Genomic DNA, 20,479 nt, shown 5'->3' on the forward strand with positions numbered 1-20,479 from the left:
TCTATTTACATTCCTAGATGAAATGGGGGGGTACAAATAATAGCAGGAGGTTTCTGCCGCCAGGTTTACTTAGATATAAAAAGGGTTTGTTGTGATGATACAGATGCCAACTGTATGGGATAACTTCAAATCCTGACTTTTTAGGGTTTGTAGAGAAGAGCAAGTTACAAAAAATGCTTTAAATACATTTGTAGTATAAGACATGACATCACATTATAAAAATAAACAATTGTATAAACCAGTAAGAAGCAAGACATACCTGTTGTTCTTTAGTTTCTGTTCGCAGTTGTTCCTCATCTGTAATACCATGCATGGCTAAAAATTAACTATAAGTTAGATATATTTTGTGACACAAGATGGAAAGAATAAATCAATACATAACGATTCCACTGGTTTCCTAACATATTTCCTTCATTAATTATTATGTTTGATCAGATGTATATCCATAGAGCCAATGCGTAGAACGATTAGGACGGTAAGAGACCACAGGGTTGTTTCTTATAGGACTTGGAAGGATGACTGTAGCTAGAGGTACAGTACAGACCAAAAGTTTGGACACACCATCTCATTTAAAGATTTTTCTGTATTTTCATAACTATGAAAATTGTACATTCACACTGAAGGCATCAAAACTATGAATTAACACATGTGGAATTATATACTTAACAAAAAAGTGTGAAACAACCGAAAATATGTCTTATATTCTAGGTTCTTCAAAGTAGCCACCTTTTGCTTTGATGACTGCTTTGCACACTCTTGGCATTCTCTTGATGAGCTTCAAGAGGTAGTCACCGGAAATGGTCTTCCGACAATCTTGAAGGAGTTCCCAGAGATGCTTAGCACTTGTTGGCCCTTTTGCCTTCACTCTGCGGTCCAGCTCACCCCAAACCATCTCGATTGGGTTCAGGTCTGGTGACTGTGGAGGTCAGGTCATCTGGCGTAGCACCCCATCACTCTCCTTCTTGGTCAAATAGCCCTTACACAGCCTGGAGGTGTGTTTGGGGTCATTGTCCTGTTGAAAAATAAATGATGGTCCAACTAAATGCAAACCGGATGGAATAGCATGCCGCTGCAAGATGCTGTGGTAGAGATGCTGGTTCAGTATGCCTTCGATTTTGAATAAATCCCCAACAGTGTCACCAGCAAAGCACCCCCACACCATCACACCTCCTCCTCCATGCTTCACGGTGGGAACCAGGCATGTAGAGTCCATCCGTTCACCTTTTCTGCGTTGCACAAAGACACGGTGGTTGGAACCAAAGATCTCAAATTTGGACTCATCAGACCAAAGCACAGATTTCCACTGGTCTAATGTCCATTCCTTGTGTTCTTTAGCCCAAACAAGTCTCTTATGCTTGTTGCCTTTCCTTAGCAGTGGTTTCCTAGCAGCTATTTTACCATGAAGGCCTGCTGCACAAAGTCTCCTCTTAACAGTTGTTGAAGAGATGTGTCTGCTGCTAGAACTCTGTGTGGCATTGACCTGGTCTCTAATCTGAGCTGCTGTTAACCTGCGATTTCTGAGGCTGGTGACTTGGATAAACTTATCCTCAGAAGCAGAGGTGACTCTTGGTCTTCCTTTCCTGGGGCGTTCCTCATGTGAGCCAGTTTCTTTGTAGCGTTTGATGGTTTTTGCAACTGCACTTGGGGACACTTTCAAAGTTTGCCTAATTTTTCGGACTGACTGACCTTCATTTCTTAAAGTAATGATGGCCACTCGTTTTTCTTTACTTAGCTGCTTTTTTCTTGCCATAATACAAATTCTAACAGTCTATTCAGTAGGACTATCAGCTGTGTATCCACCTGACTTCAGCACAACACAACTGATGGTCCCTACCCCATTTATAAGGCAGGAAATCCCACTTATTAAACCTGACAGGGTACACCTGTGAAGTGAAAACCATTTCCGGTGACTACCTCTTGAAGCTCATCAAGAGAATGCCAAAAGTGTGCAAAGCAGTCATCAAAGCAAAAGGTGGCTACTTTGAAGAACCTAGAATATAAAAGTGTTTCACACTTTTTTGTTAAGTATATAATTCCACATGTGTTAATTCATAGGTTTGATGCCTTCAGTGTGAATGTACAATTTTCAAAGTCATGAAAATACAGAAAAATCTTTAAATAAGAAGGTGTGTCCAAACTTTTGGTCTGTACTGTACATGTGTAGCAAAGTTCAAGTTGATCTACTGCATCATGTGCCATTTGAAAATGTCAATTTATAGTTTGCTACATGATATAACAGGTTAAAGCACAAGTTAAAGTTTTCTACATCTGTATATGAAGTCAAAGAAAAACCAGATGAATTTCTGGGTCACAGACCTCCTATCTTGGTAGTTTTTAGACAAGCCAATGTCAAAGACACAGGTGCGCAGGGTCATTGAAAAACTGGGGTCAAAAAAAAGTTCACAGAGCAAATTTAAGGAAAGCTCGAGCAGGAAACAAAAGTCTTTGCTATTGTATAATAATATCTATATTGCATATAAAGTAGGGTCTAAAATACCCTTAGATGACATTATTAGCGTTTCTGGGTGCAATAAATGTAAGTGACAGTTGTAATTCAGCTTCTGATTTCTGCTGCGGGACCATGAGTTGCTCAAATACATTAGTTTTATTTTTTCCTTAGTATAAGGATTAATCATAATCCTTTTAGCATAGTTAAGAGGTACAGGTGACCTACTGCGTCTCTCTATTACACCCATAAAGAGAGGCTGCTGCACGCCACGAGGGACAATTGCTCAAACAACTACATCCAGCAGGTATTGTGCACTTGGATGATTACCATAATTAAGAGTAGGAGATTATATTTTCTGGACAGCAGATGGATGCCTCAGCAAGTGTCCTGCCCGGGAGCCTGAGTGATCTCAGATTGGGCAGAGAAGGTGCACCATCTCTTTAACAGCAACCCGTAATTTCATGTGCAAGAAAGGCTGCAGAGCTTTGATTATTTAGGATGTCTTATAAAGACGATGCTTTGTTAACTGAACACAAGACTGACATCTCTACGTGGGAGAGCAGCTGTAATTGTTATGATCTGCCTCTTTTCCTGCTTCTCTTACCTGCTGTCATACAAGTAGTAGTTTTGGAAACCTCACTAGATGGCTTTACTTCTTCAAGACACGGAAGACTAGTCTGTGAACGTGAAGCATCGTTCCAGCTGACATTTTTACCTTTATTAAGTGTCAACTTCTCACTATTTGGGCAGTGGAGAAAATATGTTATTAAAGTCAGCATTTTGCACCATTACAATTGGACACTTTTTTCTATTATCAATTTAATAGGTGGAAATATTACAAGAGACTGAATATGAATTTATTAAATGTAATAGTTAGGATCCACTGACAACTAAATGCTGCCCTGTGTACAGTTAATGCTTTCAGCAGTGGACAGGGGTCCACATTAGCACAATGACTGGTCTGTGCTGGCTGTGATGCTTCATGCGTTCTGACACCTTTCTATCTTAGCTGGCATTAACTTTTTTAGCCCTTCTGTGTAATCAGACCAGAAGGCTAGCCTTTGCTCTCCAAGTTCATCAATAAGCCTTGGGCACTCATGACCTATTTTTCATCACTTGCTCTTTTCGCACCATTTTTAGTAAGTAGTAAACACTGCATACCATCAACACCCCACAAGACCAGCCGCTTAAGAGAGGCTTTCTCCCTTCCATTTAGACACCAAACTTGGCTCTTGTCAAAGTGACTCAGATCCTTGCGCTTCTCATATTTCCTGCCTCTAACACCGGGGTAGCTCTAGAAAATAGCGAGTTGAAAGCCACTAAAGCGGCATTTACGCTGAAAGATAATTGTGAACGAGCTTTGCTAAAACACTCATTTCACGACTATCTTGCCATGTAAACAGACTGCGGATGAAATAGCAAAACTCTTGTTCATCGGGTAAAGTGATCTTTCGCACTGCGCAAAAAAGGTATGGTTCTCGGAAACACATTGTGCTGCGCACTGAAGGAACTAGCATCGTTTATTTTGGTCTGCACGTGTAGAACTATGGTTCCATTTACACAAACCGAACGATAGCACAATATGACCTCCGATTGGTAAACTTTAACAAGTCAGCGGTCATTTGAATTCTTATTTACGTAGGCAGACTAAAGTAAACGATGCACACTGAGCAATCTATACTAGATCACTCAGTGCACACAGACTGCCATTGATCTCAGCAGTGCGAGTCCTGATTACACAGGACTGCGGCATAAAACATGATTTCACTCTATGATCACCTGGTGATAATTTCACCCATTTTGCTTGTTCAACGGGCGATAGGCAGCCTATTTAGAGGACAAGACAACTGTTTTCAACAAAGCTCGTACACAATTATCTTGAAGTGTAAATGTCCCTTTAGCTCTTCTGTACAACCAATTTAATTGTCCGATGATTTCTATCTTTGCATTATCGATCCCCTGTCAGCAATCAGTGAGGATGTAACGCATACAATGCATGTAATTATAAGTAACAACAGGACAATATATTCTTAGGCTACGATCACATAAATGCCTGTATCTTGCATCAGTATTTGCAAGGAAAAACCAGAAGTGGAACTAAGAGTATGTGCAGACGATTAGCGCAAGTGCGCTGCGTGCAATCTGCAGCGGCCAAATGTTACAGCATAGTGGATGGGATTTATACAAATCCCATGCCCACTACACGTCTGCGGCACACCCGCGGAAATTGACATGCGGTCTATGGGGAAAGCATGCGGGCTTTCCCCATAGACCTAATCTTTATGGGGAAAGTCTGCATGTGAGAAAAATAAATAAATAAAAAAAAAGAGGCCGGCACTCATTCGCATAATGAGCGGAAGAAGGAGGCGGCTTCTCCGCAGCCTCGGGGCCGCAGCCGGCTCCGGATGGTCTGCACATACCCTAACACAGAAAAAGTGTCTTGGAAACCTCTTCTGGACTTTGGAAATTCCTGGATTCTGTCCTACAAATACTGCTGCAAGGACATAAATACTGATGTGCGAAAGTGGCCTTAACATATAAGAAAGTGAGTGCATGCTGGTTTTTATAAAACACATCTGCCACCAGATTTAACACTACAAATTGCAAACAATATTATATAGATTTCTTATTCCAGATGAGGCTGGTGTATTTACCTTGAGAAATCCGTGTCAGAATAAATGGATAATTCTCATATAAAAATTTTATGAGTCAAGCTAATGCAATGCTCTCAAATGTAATTGTGTATGTAGTTTTTGTAGTTAAATCTAGCTATAGATGCTTTATAACTCATCCCTCATAGAATTTTCCTTACTTGGAGACTGGAAATGATTTTTGTGTAACTGATTGTTCTTCCACACTAAAAAGATGGCTGATATCACTGGGAATACATCCAAAACTATTCAACAATGAAGGTGAAAACCCGGTACTTTCCTCATTTACAATTGTTTCTTCAGGTGTTTCCTGTAGATACATATTTTGTATAAACTGTGAATAAAGAAGAAACAGCGGCAAAGCTTTATAAAAAAAAAAAATTATAAAGTGAATGGTATAATCAAATGTGAAGAAAAATAAAAACCGTGAAATATCTGTAATGTAGACATATACACTACCTAAATAATTAAAAAATAAACAGCAAAATAATCTTTTAGAAAATTATTACTATACATTGGCTGGCTTTGCTATGGAGATGAGCCAGCATCCTTCACAAGGTTCAGGTCACAAAATGAGACAGGAAACGCTACGCTGTGTCTGACACACACCTGAAGACGTAAAGGGGTTTTCCCACGAACAAAAGTTCATTTTAATCAATGGCTGTGTCTGACCGTGTACGGAACATGTTCTTATCATACCACATCTCCTGGGCAGGGGAGGAAGTAAAAGAGGATACAGACATTAAAGCACTGGATCACAGCTGATTCTTTCTTTGAAGTAAAACATTATGTAAAAACAGGCAGTGAAATGTTTTACCTCACAAAATGAATAGTCTGCGATCCCCTGCTGTCCTGTCTGTATACTCTTTTGCTTCCTCCCCTGCCCAGGAGATGTGGTATGATCACGCCATGTTCCTGCACGGTCAGACACAGCCATTACACAGTACACAGCAGGGGCATAGTTATAAGATTATCTCAGCACAGGAACATTTTATTTAAACACATCTGTGAAGGATCTACACCTCCCCACCCGCTTGAAGTCACAAATTACATCAGACGCATCACGTGATTCAGATCTGTCCTTTGCACCTACATGACGTTCTTCACTCCATTGGGGACACATAAGGTCAGACTGGTACGGTTCTACACAGACAGCCCCTGTCCACACGGGTACAGGTAGGTACCGGGAGTGAGAAGAGGTGGCCCACTCATACACTGATGTGGCATCAAACTCACGCACAGCCCTGACAGACTGAGAGGCCCCTCTCACTGACCCCAGTAAAACAGAACCCTGTCAGCCTGGTAGAGCTGCCACCAGTTCCTATTAAATATAATTTCCACTAGCGAACCAGGGGATTATATCGGGCCAGGAAGCAGCCCCGGTAGCATGTGGATTAAGCCGAACAACGCATGTGTGGATTCGTGGATTGATATAAAAGAGCAGCCCAAGGTTAAATTATATATTTAATCGCCTTAAGGGCACACTAGACAATACACTTTATACATAAGGGTTATACATACATAATGGTCAGAGATGCAAACACAATAGTAGTGGTACAAAAGATATAAGCAGATAATAAGAGTCAGTGATCAGTCAGATGGAAGGCCTGGCTTGCGGGGGAGGGCTGCCACATGGGAGGCTTGTGGGTCCCTCTGCGGGGTGACTTCCCTCACACGATGTGTCGTCGTGACCTCCCGGAGAGAAAGCACTAGGCCAGAGCTTAAGGAGCTTTTAACCTCTTTGAGTCACCCCCACCTGCTCCATGGGTTGGACCTAGATCTCCACACCTGGCTTCCATCAGCTATAAATAAAATGGGTTATAATTCCTTAGTGGACTCTCCTAGGGAGCCGGTTCTGGTGTCATCAGATTCAACTGGGCCCCTGCTACGCATGGAGACCAAACACAGTGGCCCTAGGGGTTTCCCGAAAGGCTGTGCCGGGTATCTCCCCATCCCTATGCCCTAGACTGGGCTGGGAGCTAGGCTGACATTCCACATTCTCTTGGGATCTCGAAAATGTATGTTATGAATGGCTAGGACATACAGTATTTCCATAACTCTGCATTGAATTACACTTGTCTGACACAAAGGGAAGGCCGCATGGCTTGGATCCACAGGGGTCTTCCTGTTGTAGCCCACCAACTAGCTGGTGGGGGTGTAACTCCTTGGCTTGGAGCTGCTAAGTGAGATTTTGGTCACTCACGGTCTCTTCGCCCCTTCCCTCTTCCTTGGCTGCAGAAGTGTCCAGTTACAACTGTACTGTACACTACCTTTAAAATCCCTGCCAAATAGGATACAATAATTGACATGGGATTATATCTCCAATATTCTTCACAACATTCAATTGTGAAAGTTATTATTATTCCAAGATCTATTGATTAAAATGAACTTTCGTTCATGGGAAAACCCCTTTGGCTATGTGCTCACGATGCAGAAAAGCTCCAGACTTTTTCCTGAGCGTTTCTGCATCTCTCTGGCAGAACGAACGCATGCGGATTTTACATGCGTTTTTCTGCCAGGAACAAAGCGTATGTCCCGCGTTTTTCACATGCAATTTCGTATGCGGGCTGTCAAGCGCTTTTCCAAGCGATTTTAGCATCATTTGGAAAAGTACTTGACAACTTGGTCACACTATATAAATCCATGCAACCGGAATGGATTTATATAGAGTGACCAAGTTAATAGTTAAAAATAATGGTAAAAAATAAACATTATACTCACCTTCCGATAGCCCCCGGTCTGCTTCTCCGATGCGTCCGGTGTGTTAGGCGGATCGCGGTGGTCTGAAAGGACCTTCCATGATGTAATTTAGTCGTGTGACAGGTCACATGACTAAATGACGTCATGGAAGGTCCTTTTAGACCATCGCGAGCCGCCGGGGAGCCAGGACGCACCAGGATGCACCGTACCGGAGACCGGGGCCCATCGGAAGGTAAGTATAATGTTTATTTTTGATTTTAAATTCATTTTTTTTTTACAGGTACTATGGTACCCGGGTCTAGAGGAGAGTCGTCTCTTCTCCAGACCTGGGTATCATCCGCACATTCAATCGATTAATATCCGCATGTGCACATGTAGTGATGCGGATATTATGCGATTCAATGCAAGTCATTGGCGGCGAAAACGCCGCGATTACGCAAAATTAATGGTAGTGCTGCGGATTTTTCCGCAATGATAATCCGCAGCGGAAATTTCCGCAGCATGTGCACAGATTATCATTGGGGAACATTGTAGACCTTCTACCAAGAATACAAAAACGCATCGCGGGCACACAGCCTTTAAGTAGCAACATTTGAAGAGTGTCTGCGTTCTCTTGAATATGACACAATTAGTGGTATGATAAAATTGTATGTTTATTGTCAACGTGTTTCAGAGTGGACCGACTCCTTCTTCAAGACAACCATACGTAAATAAATAGGTTATTTATGTATGGTTGTCCTGAATGAGTCGGCGGACTCTGAAACGCGTTGACAATAAACATACAATTTTATCATACCACTAATTGTGTCATATTCAAGAGAGAGCAGACACTCTTCAAATCCTGCAACTTTAATCTGTTTCACGGAAGCTGCAGCATTTGGTTTTCAGGCTCTATAAGTGTTGTGTCTCACAACCTCAGAAGGTGAGCAGTTCTACCTTTAATTATCATCCTTTTAATGTGGATAAGACCCTATCGCGCTCTTGTATTTATTTACAAACCTGAAGACTACCTACCGACCTAGCTTGAATCTGAAACATCGGGGCAACTTCAACACTTTTACTATAATTTTTAGCTGAAAACTCCTTTAACCCCTTTCTGACGTCAGGCGTAATAATATGTATCTGCGCCCTGGGCCTATTGGACCAGATACGTATTAGTATGCCTTGGCGATTGGGCCCGCACACAGGCTGTGCGGGCACGATCGCCGCCAGGTGTTAGCTGATTCTCACAGCTGACACCTGGTCCTATGGCACCACTCCCGGCACATTAAGCCCCAAAATGCTGCGATCGAAGTTGGTCGCAGCATCCCAGGAGCAAGGGGAGGTAAGCGGCTTACTTACCTCCTTCTCCAGCGTCCTGCACTGTCGGTGCCGGGTCCCAGTAGTGGTCATGGTGACCCGATGTCGTCATTACGACATTCGAGTCACCAGACAGTAGTAAGTTACTTTGATCATGCGCAGTGCGCGATCAAAGTAACTTCTGCCTGTGCAGGACTGACACTCCGCATAGCACAGAGATGATGCGGCATCTCTATGCTATGCAAATGATCAGCCTGCAAAATATGAAAAAGTCCCATAGTGGGACAAAGTGTAAAAAATAATAAAATAAAATATACTGTACCCATAAATAAATTTTATTACGAAAAAAAACAAAACAATAAAACCAATAAAAGTACACATATTTGGTATAGTCACGTCCGGAATGACTTGAGCTATAAAACTGTCCCCCTAATTAACCAAATTAGTAAACACAGTAAAAAATAAAAATAAAAAACAAAGCAAAAAAAGATGCTTTATCATCATACCACTAAACGAAAAATAGAATAAAACGCGATCAAAAAGACGAATGTAAATAAAAATGATACCGCTGAAAATGTCATCTTATCCCGCAAAAAACAAGCCGCCATACAGCTCCATCAGCCGAAAATTAAAAGTTATAGCTCTCTATAGAATAAAGCTATACAAAAAAATATTTTTTTCTATAAAATAGTTCTTATTGTGTAAAAGCGTCAAACATAAAAAAGATATAAATGTGGTACCACTGTAAATGTACTGACCAGAAGAATAAAGCTGTCTTATCAATTTTATCACACGCTGAATGGCATAAAAAATAAATAAATTCCTGAATTGTTGTTTTTTGTTTATTCTGCCTCCCAAAAATCGGAATAGAAAGCGATCAAAAAATGTCACGTGACCGAAAATGGTACCAATAAAAACATCAACTTGTTCCGCAAAAAACAAGCCATCACATGACTTTGTCGACTGAAATATGGAAAAATTATAGCTCTCAAAATATGGCGATGCAAAAACTAGTCTTTTTAGGGGGTTTTTAGTGTGTGACAGCTGTCAATCATAAAAACCCGATATGAACCTGGTATCACTATAATTGCACCGACCCGAAGAATAAAGACGTCTAATCACTTATACTGCAAGAGGAAGGGCTTTAAAAATAAACCCTAGGGTTAGGTTTGTGCTAAGGTTAGGGTTGTGCTAGGGTTAGGGTTGTGCTAGGGTTAGGGTTGTGCTAGGGTTAGGGGTAGGGGTAGGGTTGTGCTAGGGTTGAGATTTTTTCAAAAGTAAACAAAAAAAAATGACGACGATATGGCGACTAGTGTTGAGCACAAGTGCTCGCTACTTGAGTTTGCATCGAGTGCTTGGGTATGCGGTTGCTCGAGTCTCCTCCCCATATGCTTCGCAGCTTAAAAAAAAAACCTCGCGGGGATTGCCTGCCATGCACGAGCGATCCCCGCATTTTTTGGGGGGGTATTTAACAACCGTGAAACATGCGGAGTGGGGACTCGAGCATGTCACTTGAGCACCCGTGATACATGGTGCATACCCGAGCACCCGATGCAAACTTAAGTAGCGAGCACTTGCGCTCAAGACTAATGACAACTTATTCAATATGATGACCTAATGTTATCAATTTCTGTGTTGTACCTCTGGGTTCAAAATATTCACTATACCCTTTGATAAAATCTTTGAGGGGTCTAGTTTCCAAAATGGGGTAACTTGTGGGGGGGGGGGTTTCCAATGTTTAGGCGCATCAGGGGCTCTCCAAACGCGACATTGCGTCTGCTCTCGATTCCAGCCAATTTTGCATTTTGCACACAGTGCTCCTTACCTTCTGAACCCTGCCGTGCGCCCAAACACATATGGGGTATCGTTGTACTCAGGAGAAATTGCACAACAGTTTTTGGGGTCCATTTTCTCCTCTTACCCTTGTGAAAATAAAAAATTTGGGGCTAAAAGATCATTTTTGTGGAAAAAGTTAGATTTTTTTTATTTTCACGGCTCCTTTTTATAAACTTCTGTGAAACACCTTGGTGTTCAGGGTGCTCACCACACATCTAGATAAGATCCCTGAGGGCTCTAGTTTCCAAAATGGTTTCACTTGTGGGGGGTTTCCATTGTTTAGGCACATCAGGTATCCACTAATTATTCAAGCAAATTTTACATTCAAAAAGTCACTTCCGAACCCTGCCGTGCACCCAAACAGTGGTTTTCCCCCACATATGGGGTATCTACTTACTCAGGAAAAATTGCACAACAAATGGTATGGTGCAATTTCTCCTGTTACCCTTATGAAAATGCAAAATTGGGGGCTGAAAAACATTTTTGTGGGAAAAATGTGAAAATTTTATTTTTACAGCTCAATGTTATAAACTTCTGTGAAGCACCTGGGGGTTCAAAGTGCTCACCACACATCTAGATAAGGTCCCTGAGGGGTCTAGTTTCCAAATTGGTGTCACTTGTAGGGGGTTTCCACTGTTTAGGCACATCAGGAGCTTCCCAAACGCAACATGGCGTCCGCTAATTATTCAAGCAAATTTTACATTCAAAAAGTCAAATGGTGCTCCTTCTCTTCTGAGCCCTGCCGTGCGTCCAAACAGAGGTTTTCTCCCACATATGGGGTATTGGCGTGCTCAGGAGAAATTGCACAACAAATTTTGGGGTCCACCTTGCGAAAATAAAAAAATTGGGGTCTAAAGTAACATTTTTGTGAAAAAAGTTAAATGTTCATTTTTTTTCTTCCACATTCCAAAACTTCCTGTGAAGCACCAGGAGGGTTAATAAACTTCTTGAATGTGGTTTTGAGCATCTTGAGGGGTGTAGTTTTTAGAATGGTGTCACTCTTGGGTATTTTCTGTCATAAAGGCCCCTCAAAGTGACTTCAAATGTGATGTGGTCCCTAAAAAATAGTTTTGCAAATTTTGTTGGAAAAATGAGAAATCGCTGGTCAACTTTCAACCCTTATAACTTCCTAACAAAAAAAATTTGGTTACAAAATTGTGCTGATGTAAAGTAGACATGTGGGAAATGTTTTTTATTAACTATTTTTGTGCGACATATCTCTCTGGTTTAAGGGCATGAAAATTTAAAGTTTGGAAATTAAGAAATTTACAACATCTTCGCTACATTTCCGATTTTTTCACAAATAAATGCAAGTCATATCGAAGAAATTTTACCACTATCATGAAGTACAATATGTCACGAAAAAAGAATCTCAGAATCAGTGGGATCCGTTGAAGCGTTCTAGAGTAATTACCTCATAAAGTGACAGTGGTCAGAATTGTAAAAATTGGCCTGGTCAATAACGTGCAAACCACCCTCAGGGGTAAAAGGGTTAATGAGGTTGTCCAATGTAATATGTCAGCAAATTTTTACTTTGTAATATGTAGACAGCAGGGGTTAGGGGCAGAAACACAGATTTCAACTATGTGTCAAATTTTTTGGTCTGTGAACTGTTTACTTACAATGAAGGTTTTATCGCCAGGACATTACCACTGCTGGACAAAAGCATAAGTCCTGGTCCCCTCTTCTGATAAGCAGCTCACTGTTAATAGACAATGTACGTAGGGAGCTTGGTGTGGGCGGGGTTAGCTTTCTCAGCTCTGCTACATGCTGCATCTAAAAACTCTGGTTGTGTCACAACTGCTGCACCCAGTAAGTGATACATTGTTGGATTCAGGGTCTCTTTGCCTACATCAGGCTGCTCTCAGATGAGATAGCAAAAACCTGCTGACAGATTACCTTTAATGGTTAAAATTGCAAACTGCTTGTAAAAAAAACATTGGAATTAAAGCCACGTTCACATGTTCAGTATTTGGTCAGCATTTTACATTAGTAAGCCAAAATCAGGAGTGGATGAAAAATATAGAGGTGGTGCACCATTCTATTACACTTTTCCCCTGATTGTTTCACTCCTGATTTTGGCTTACTGAACATGTCCTTACTAGTGTTGAGCGAGTATGTTCTGTCCGAGTACGCTCGGGCCGAGCTCCGAGTATCTATAGCTGCTCGGTGATATGCTTGAATCCCTCCCGTGTGCATGATTTGCAACTGTTTGGCAGCTTTATTACATGTGAGGAATGTCTAACAATCGCAAATCATGCACAAGGGAGCGATTCAAGCATATCACCGAGCAGCTGTAAATACTCGGTGCTCGGCCCGAGCGTACTCGGCGAAAGGGTTAACAGAACATACTCGCTCAACACTAGTCCTTACCTCTTAGTAAAAATCCTTTGCGTACTCAAGAACAGAGGGATTTTTAATTCTAATGTGTACTGCTTGTAGTCTACGTTACCGGCTACCTCAGCGTGATCAGTTTTCTAGTAAAAGAGTGTGTGCTTACAAGCTGTTTTCCATACAGCTTGCAACTGCTCCTATGAAGCTGGCCTGATCACTAGATCCGACCAGGCTCAGTGCTCCTGTGCTGCAAAGGCAAAGCTGCCTCTAGTAGCAGCATGGGAGAGCGTACAGTTCGCGACCATGCCGCTGATCTAAACTGTCAATCTTCAGGAGTGTACGGCCCCTTGGCAAAGCAGGAAGCTGGGAGGCAGAGGAGAGTTAAGCTCCTGAAGACAGAAGATGAGCCACTACGTATTTTAAGCATTATGAGGATAACATGGCATGGCTGTGAGCGGCTTTATCACGCATTATGTGACTGAATCTTTAGAACATGTCAAATTTGCTATTACATTTACACCATACTCCCCTTTTAAATCCCTCGATGCCCAGCACCAATGTTTTGAGTGCATGCCTCTTGCCTATGCTGATATAGCAGAAGCAATATTCTTCTGCATTGGCACATGAATGCTGCACCAATTAACAGCCACGGCAGTGATGCCAGGAGGTGTAGCCAGATATGAGACCAGCAGGAAACCACAGGTGCGGATCACGGTTTTATCACACTGACATCACGGCTCAGGAGAACCAAAATGGATTTATATTGATTTGTGGCTATGCTATTTTGCCTGGGGATAAAGGAACCATAAATACGGCTTCTTTATCAGCTTTTGTTTGTTTCTTTATTTTAGACATAATTGATCTGTATGTAGAATGTATTTCAGCTGACACTGTTACTACAGACGGGTGCTGCCATCTAGCAGCCCTGCCTGGCGGTTTCACATCCGGCTTTTCTACTATAGGAAATCTGTCATAGCACAATAATAAAGTGTAATACCTCATGCACACAACTGTAGTATGGCTCATTTTGCACAGACTCGTAAGGCTTCATCACACCTTTGTATGTCTCCAATTTTCTTAGGGGCATGTGTTTTTTTTTTACAGTTGAATTCTATAAAAATGCAATACACTTCCATCCATCATCGTATGGGACAAGTATGTAGTGTTTCTCCTCTATCAACTTCTTCCTCTATAGGAAAGGAATGACAAGCTGTGGACTTGAAAAAAGCACTAAATAGGCAAAGTAAAAAAAAGGCTGCTTGTGAATGAGGTTTTTGAACTATCATTCACTTTGCTGGTATTGTAAAATGCCACGTGTGAACATACTCTAAGGGTGATGCAATTACACTGAACATTCCTAGGAACATTCTTTTCCCAGTGTGAACTTGCTGACGATCAATGAAATTATCTTTTGGCTGTTTTTTATTTTTAAAAAAACATAGTTCTTTGCAGCACATTGTCCTGTGTGCTGACAACTGCTACTGATCATTCTGTGCACATTGTAAGTGCGGTCGGGCTATTACTAAAAGACCAATCAGCTTGTAACAATCGTCAGTCATTTACTGGTTAGCCAGTGTAAACGAGTCCAACCGAGTCCAACTGGTAGGCCACGTTCACACAGTCATTATTTGGTCAGTTTTACATCAGTATTTGTATACCAAAACCAGGAGTGGGTGATAAATACAGAAGTGGTGACGTGTTTCTATGATACTTTTCCTCTGATTGCTCCTCTCCTGGTTTTGGCTTAAAAATACACAGGTAAAAACTCACCAAACACTCAATGTGTGCACGTGGTCTTAGGCTACGTTCCCAAGATGAGTTTTTGGTGCGTTTTTAACCCCTTTCTGATGTGAGACCTATCCATACGTCCCTGTAACCTTGTACTTATTGACCTCCTCTCTCTTAGGGACACCCAAAATGCGGCACTGCTCACGTTGGACCTTAGGTCCTCTTTCTATTCACTCCAGGCCCTATCTAACTATCTAATGCTCAGTCACTCGCCATTCAAACTTATCCCTCCCACTCTGGGCTAGTCCCAAACATTAACTCTATCTATCCCTACTGTCAAACTACACTCATTATCAATATTACTAACATCATTGACACAGATCACAATTTACATTATACATCACAGTTCACATTACATCACATAACATTAAACTTGTTTCTTCAAGAGGGAACGCGAGCAGCATGTCCATCTCCATTCAAGAGAATAAAGGAACTATGGTCTTTTGTTTTGTAGATGGCACTTTATCAATGTGAACTATTTATTATCTGATTTAATGCTTTATAGCAGTGCTGGCAAACCTATGGCACGCGTGCCAGAGGAGGCACACAGAGCCCTCCCTAAGGGCACGCGCGCCATAGCCTCAGCACTAGCGTTCCTGGACCGGGCTCGGCGGGTTAGGAGCCCGGCAACACCAGCCCCTACTTCAGCTAGATGTGCGCTCTTGGACGCACATCTAGCTGAAGTGTATTGCAGCGCACGAACTTGCCAGGTCCGTGCGCCGCAATACACGCTGCTGGCCAATCAGAGGCCAGCAGCTGACATCAGCGTACACGTCTTACAGCAAAGAAAGTGAAAAACCTGCACCACCTGCAAGCAGCTGCAATAGTCAGTGCAAAGCTGAACATGTACAATGCAGACACCTAAATAGGACTTGGTAACATTTCAGGTGCAAAAGCTCATAGAAAAGTTTAAACAGTCCAAAATAAGCATAAGAAAGAAAAATGAGCTGCACTCACCAGTCCTTAAAAGCAGTATCTTTATTCCATAAGGATAAAAAGTCCGGCAAGCAGGGAGAGCGGGGAAGAAAAAAGCAGACAACAGCTGTTTCGCGTGAAGACGCTTCTACAGGTCTGTGTTACAGCTGTTGTTTGCTTTTTTCTTCCCCGCTCTCCCTGCTTGCCGGACTTTTTATCCTTATGGAATAAAGATACTGCTTTTAAGGACTGGTGAGTGCAGCTCATTTTTCTTTCTTATGGTTATCAGCGTACACGTGACTGGACGCATGGCAGTGACATCATGCACCCCCATCGCTTGGATGCTAAAGTCAGCTGCCGGCTTCAGAAGACGACATGGTGCGGGAGAGGAAGGAAGGGGAGTATGAATGTTTATTATGTTTTTTTGTTTGTTTGCTTTTTCTATGTGATGAACAGAGGCGCCGGCAGGATGAGGGCGCATATACAATGGTGGGGGATATACCAGGATGGGGGCACATATACAATGATGGGGGATATACCAGGATGGGGGGCACATATACAATGATGGGGGATATACCAGGATGGGGGCACATATACAATGATAGGTAATATAACAGGATGGGGCAGCATATACAATGATGGGGAATATACAAGGATGGGGGTGCATCTAAATGATACAACGATGGGGGATATACCTGGATGGGGGCAGCATATACAATGATACAATGATGGGGGATATACCAAGATGGGGGCAGCATATACAATGATAGGGGATATACCAGGATTGGGGAGGCATATACCACGATTTGGGGAGCATATACAAGGATGGGGACAACATATATAGAAGGATGGGGAGGCTTATACCAGGATGGGGGTGAGTATATTCTTTATATCTGCAGTCTCATATCGATTCTCCTTTCTGAGGCAGCTCTATGCTGCCCCCGCCTGCAATTTGTACGAGTTGTTTTTTCTAAACTAAAACCTCAGTATTTAGGTTAAATTGCCGTGTTGGCACTTGGCGATAAAGAAGTGAGTTTTAGGTTGCAGTTTGGGCACTCGGTCTGTAAAAGGTTCGCCATCACTGCTCTATAGAGATATTTCTCCCAATGAGCATTATTCACAAATGTACATTAAAAGTTAACACATTTCATAGACTCCCCCCTAATAACAAGCTATTTATTCCTTTTAAAAAAAAAACCTTGTCACTTCTTTTCAGTATACAAAGGTAGTTTTCCACCGATAAGCCATAACATTAAAACCAGTAATATTGTGCAGGATCCCTAGCTGTCCAGCAGCCAAAACAGCACTCATCCAAAGGAAAAAATATTTACTGCAATATTCAAATAGATGTTTTACTATATATTACGTTTTTTTTATTACTTGAAAAAAAAAAAAAAAAAATACAAAAAAATTGATGTATGTTTGGTATCGTTTCATTGGACTGACCTGGACAATCAAGTTTCCAGGTCATTTTTACTGCACAATGGCAGCCATAAAAACAAAATCCATAAAACAACGGCAGAATTGATTTTTCTATCACCATTTCGTCCGACTTTGATTTTTTTTTTTTTTACCATTTTTCAGTACATTGTATAGCCAAATAAATGGTGTTGTTCAAAACTACAACTTGCAACTTGTCCAGCATAACAACAAGCCTTCATACCTCTATGTTGACGGAAATGTTAAAAGTAATGGATCTTGTAAGAAGGAGAGAAAAAAAGGAACGGGGGGAAAAAAAGGAAAAAATTCCCTGGTCCTTAAAGGGTTAATAATAATATAAATTGTATTTCATTGGTCACATCAGATTTTAGCAATATTAGAAAGCTCCAATAAAGAAAACCGCAGCACTCCACTTCATCCGAGGTATTTTATTCACCAGACATGCAATGTTTCAACCACAGCCGTCTTTGACAAGCTGGAGTGGTGAGACTTCTTTATTTATTGGATCTTAAAGGTGTTTTCCCACAAACAAAAGTTGATTTTAGGATAACCAATATACAGTATGTATAACCGCGCTGGTTTGAGTGAATAAAAAGGTATCGACTAGAAGTTAATTGAATATAAAAGATATAGGATTTATTTAGATAATGGTAAAATACTGATTAAAATACTAAAAAATCCTGTTGTAAAATAGATCATAGGGGTGCTTCTCCATTCACTTTATGTCAGGCCTTTGTCTATGGGGGTATGGATGGACTGAAGGTTCCCATGGGGGAATTTAAAAAAAAAATAGAAAATTAGTAGTGAGGTGGAGTGAGCGTCAAGTATTAATCAGATACACAGTTGGGCAGGAGGTACCTGGTATCTCTTGTTGTCGATTAGGAAGGACGGTTACTGATAGGAAGGACCGTATTCATAATATACATAGATTCTTCAACACAACACACCAACATGAGACACCAATCAACACTAATAGTGTTGATATAAGTAAAACTAGGGAATCATTGCAAATCATGGAAAGAAATGAGAGAACTCTGGGAGGTAGCCACTTTGGAACGCTACTTGGCCTTTGATAGTATCCCTATGGGCCTATGTGTTTCGAAACCCCTATCAGGGGATATAGGGGACCAAGCCACCCTAGCCGAATGAAACGAGATGTTTAAATCATTCTCAAAACAAGCTGTCTCATGCATCATAGAGAAACGTAAAAAACAACTTATGGAAAGTAAAGGGAAAATCTCCAAATTATATCACGACATTAAACCTTACCAAAACCATCCCGAAATTATCCGTCTATCTACCAGTATTAGAAGTTGCATACATACCAAGGAAAAAGAAGTCATACAGAGAAAAAGACGGAAATTTGGAAGGGATGCCATTACTGAACCACTAACGTCTACCTCAAATAATAATGTGTTTGAAATTGTCGATGAAGTAGAGGGTACGCCCAACACAACACCAACTTCTGAAGACCAATTCTCTGTTTACCCAACACCCAATAATGAGAATCCTCCAGCTAACTCTAATAACACTCACAGACCCACAGAAATAGCGAGTTCAAGTAATTCCATCGCCACTAATAGAGCTGTGACTACACAAAACAGGCTCGATGTAATAAGTACACTTGATGAAACACCATTACCCCCCTCCCACCGGACCATACCAACTAGTCCAGCATCAACCAATGAGACACCCATCCTTAATCCTGATAGGACTCATACTACCTCCTCCCACCATCCAACAGTACGTAAACATACGGCGAATACAAAAAATTTTTCAATCGGCTCCAAGACAAAATGTAAGAGGAGCTGCAGGGGGGGGGGGAACTCGCCAAAAAGAAAATACTACCACCTCATGAAATAACTGAAAACCATACATCTATCTTCAATCTAAGCCAGAACCCTCTAAAACCGAATGAAGTCTTTTTGCTAAATAAAGGATTAAAATACGCCCCATCCACTAAGTTCGATAAATTTGGGGCCTTCATAGGCAGCAAACATTTTTAAAAAAAATACACCTAGTACTTTATCCAACCCCACCTGACCTTCTTACCAATAACTATAAACACATGGATCTGAGAAACAAATCAAACTTTTACCCCTTGAACCAGTATTCCACATCAATGGAAACTTTCCAGAAAAATGTTATAGATGACATTCGGCGAGAAAGTGAAAAAAACTGTTCGAACTTCAAAAACAACCTCATTCGAAAAGAGTGTCAAGCAATTAAACAACTGCAAAGCAACAATAATATAATTAATACTTGATTACCATCAATATCACAATGAATCATTAAGACTCCTAAGTGACAATCAAACCTATGAACACATGACTAAAGACCCTACTCCACTCTACACAAAAGAAATGAAGGCCTTGATCAATATAGGACTCAAAAAAGGATTCCTTAATAAACATGAATATGAGTATATTAACACTCCGTATCCTAGAACGGCCATATTATATCACTTACTGAAGATCCATAAATCCTTAGACAACCCCCCAGGAAGACCCATAATCTCTGGTATTCATAGCTTGACCTCAAACCTTTCCCATTATGTGGACAAGTCTGCATAATCTAGTCCCACTCCTACCATCACACTTAAGGACACAACACACGCCCTAAGGTTTCTGAATGAGGTCCAATAGCAAAGCCATTATAGTCTTGGCACTCTTGACATCACCAGCCTATACACTGTTATCCAACACCAAAAGGGGTGTCAAGCAGCTACTCACTTCTTAAACATAGCGGGATGCCTCTGGACCAAATTAACTACATACCAGAATGTATGTTGTTTATTTTAAATCATAATTCCTTCCGATTTGAGGATAACTACTATACCCAGCAATGGGGGACCGCCATGGGGACCAGGTTCCAGGGCTGTGGAGTCGGTAAGCCAAACCTCAAACTCTGACTCCTCAAATTCCATGACACCGACTCCACGACTCTAAATCCCTCATACATGGCTCATGTTTAAGTGATAAATTTACTGTAGCACAGATTCATCTCAGCTAAAAGTCTAGACCCTTAGATCAGGAATAGGACAGACATTTATAGGACATTTCCCAAA

The 20,479-nt window shown here is 41.3% G+C and overlaps 1 protein-coding gene across 1 annotated transcript in view; it reads right to left on the reverse strand.

Moving 5' to 3' along the window:
- Positions 1–20,479, reverse strand: part of LOC141268954 (uncharacterized) — a 39,958-nt gene that overhangs the window by 2,856 nt on the left and 16,623 nt on the right. Inside the window, exons 3-5 of the mRNA XM_073680368.1 lie at positions 5,262–5,434; positions 3,054–3,187; positions 260–315 (exon numbers count right to left, since the gene is read on the reverse strand). Of these exons, the coding sequence (XP_073536469.1) occupies positions 260–315; positions 3,054–3,187; positions 5,262–5,434 (363 nt within the window). The remainder of the gene's footprint in view (positions 1–259; positions 316–3,053; positions 3,188–5,261; positions 5,435–20,479) is intronic.

The sequence above is a fragment of the Phyllobates terribilis genome, unplaced genomic scaffold, assembly GCF_046119375.1.
Source record: "Phyllobates terribilis strain yellow unplaced genomic scaffold, ASM4611937v1 Scaffold_1__5_contigs__length_1240528914, whole genome shotgun sequence".
NCBI lineage: Eukaryota > Metazoa > Chordata > Amphibia > Anura > Dendrobatidae > Phyllobates > Phyllobates terribilis.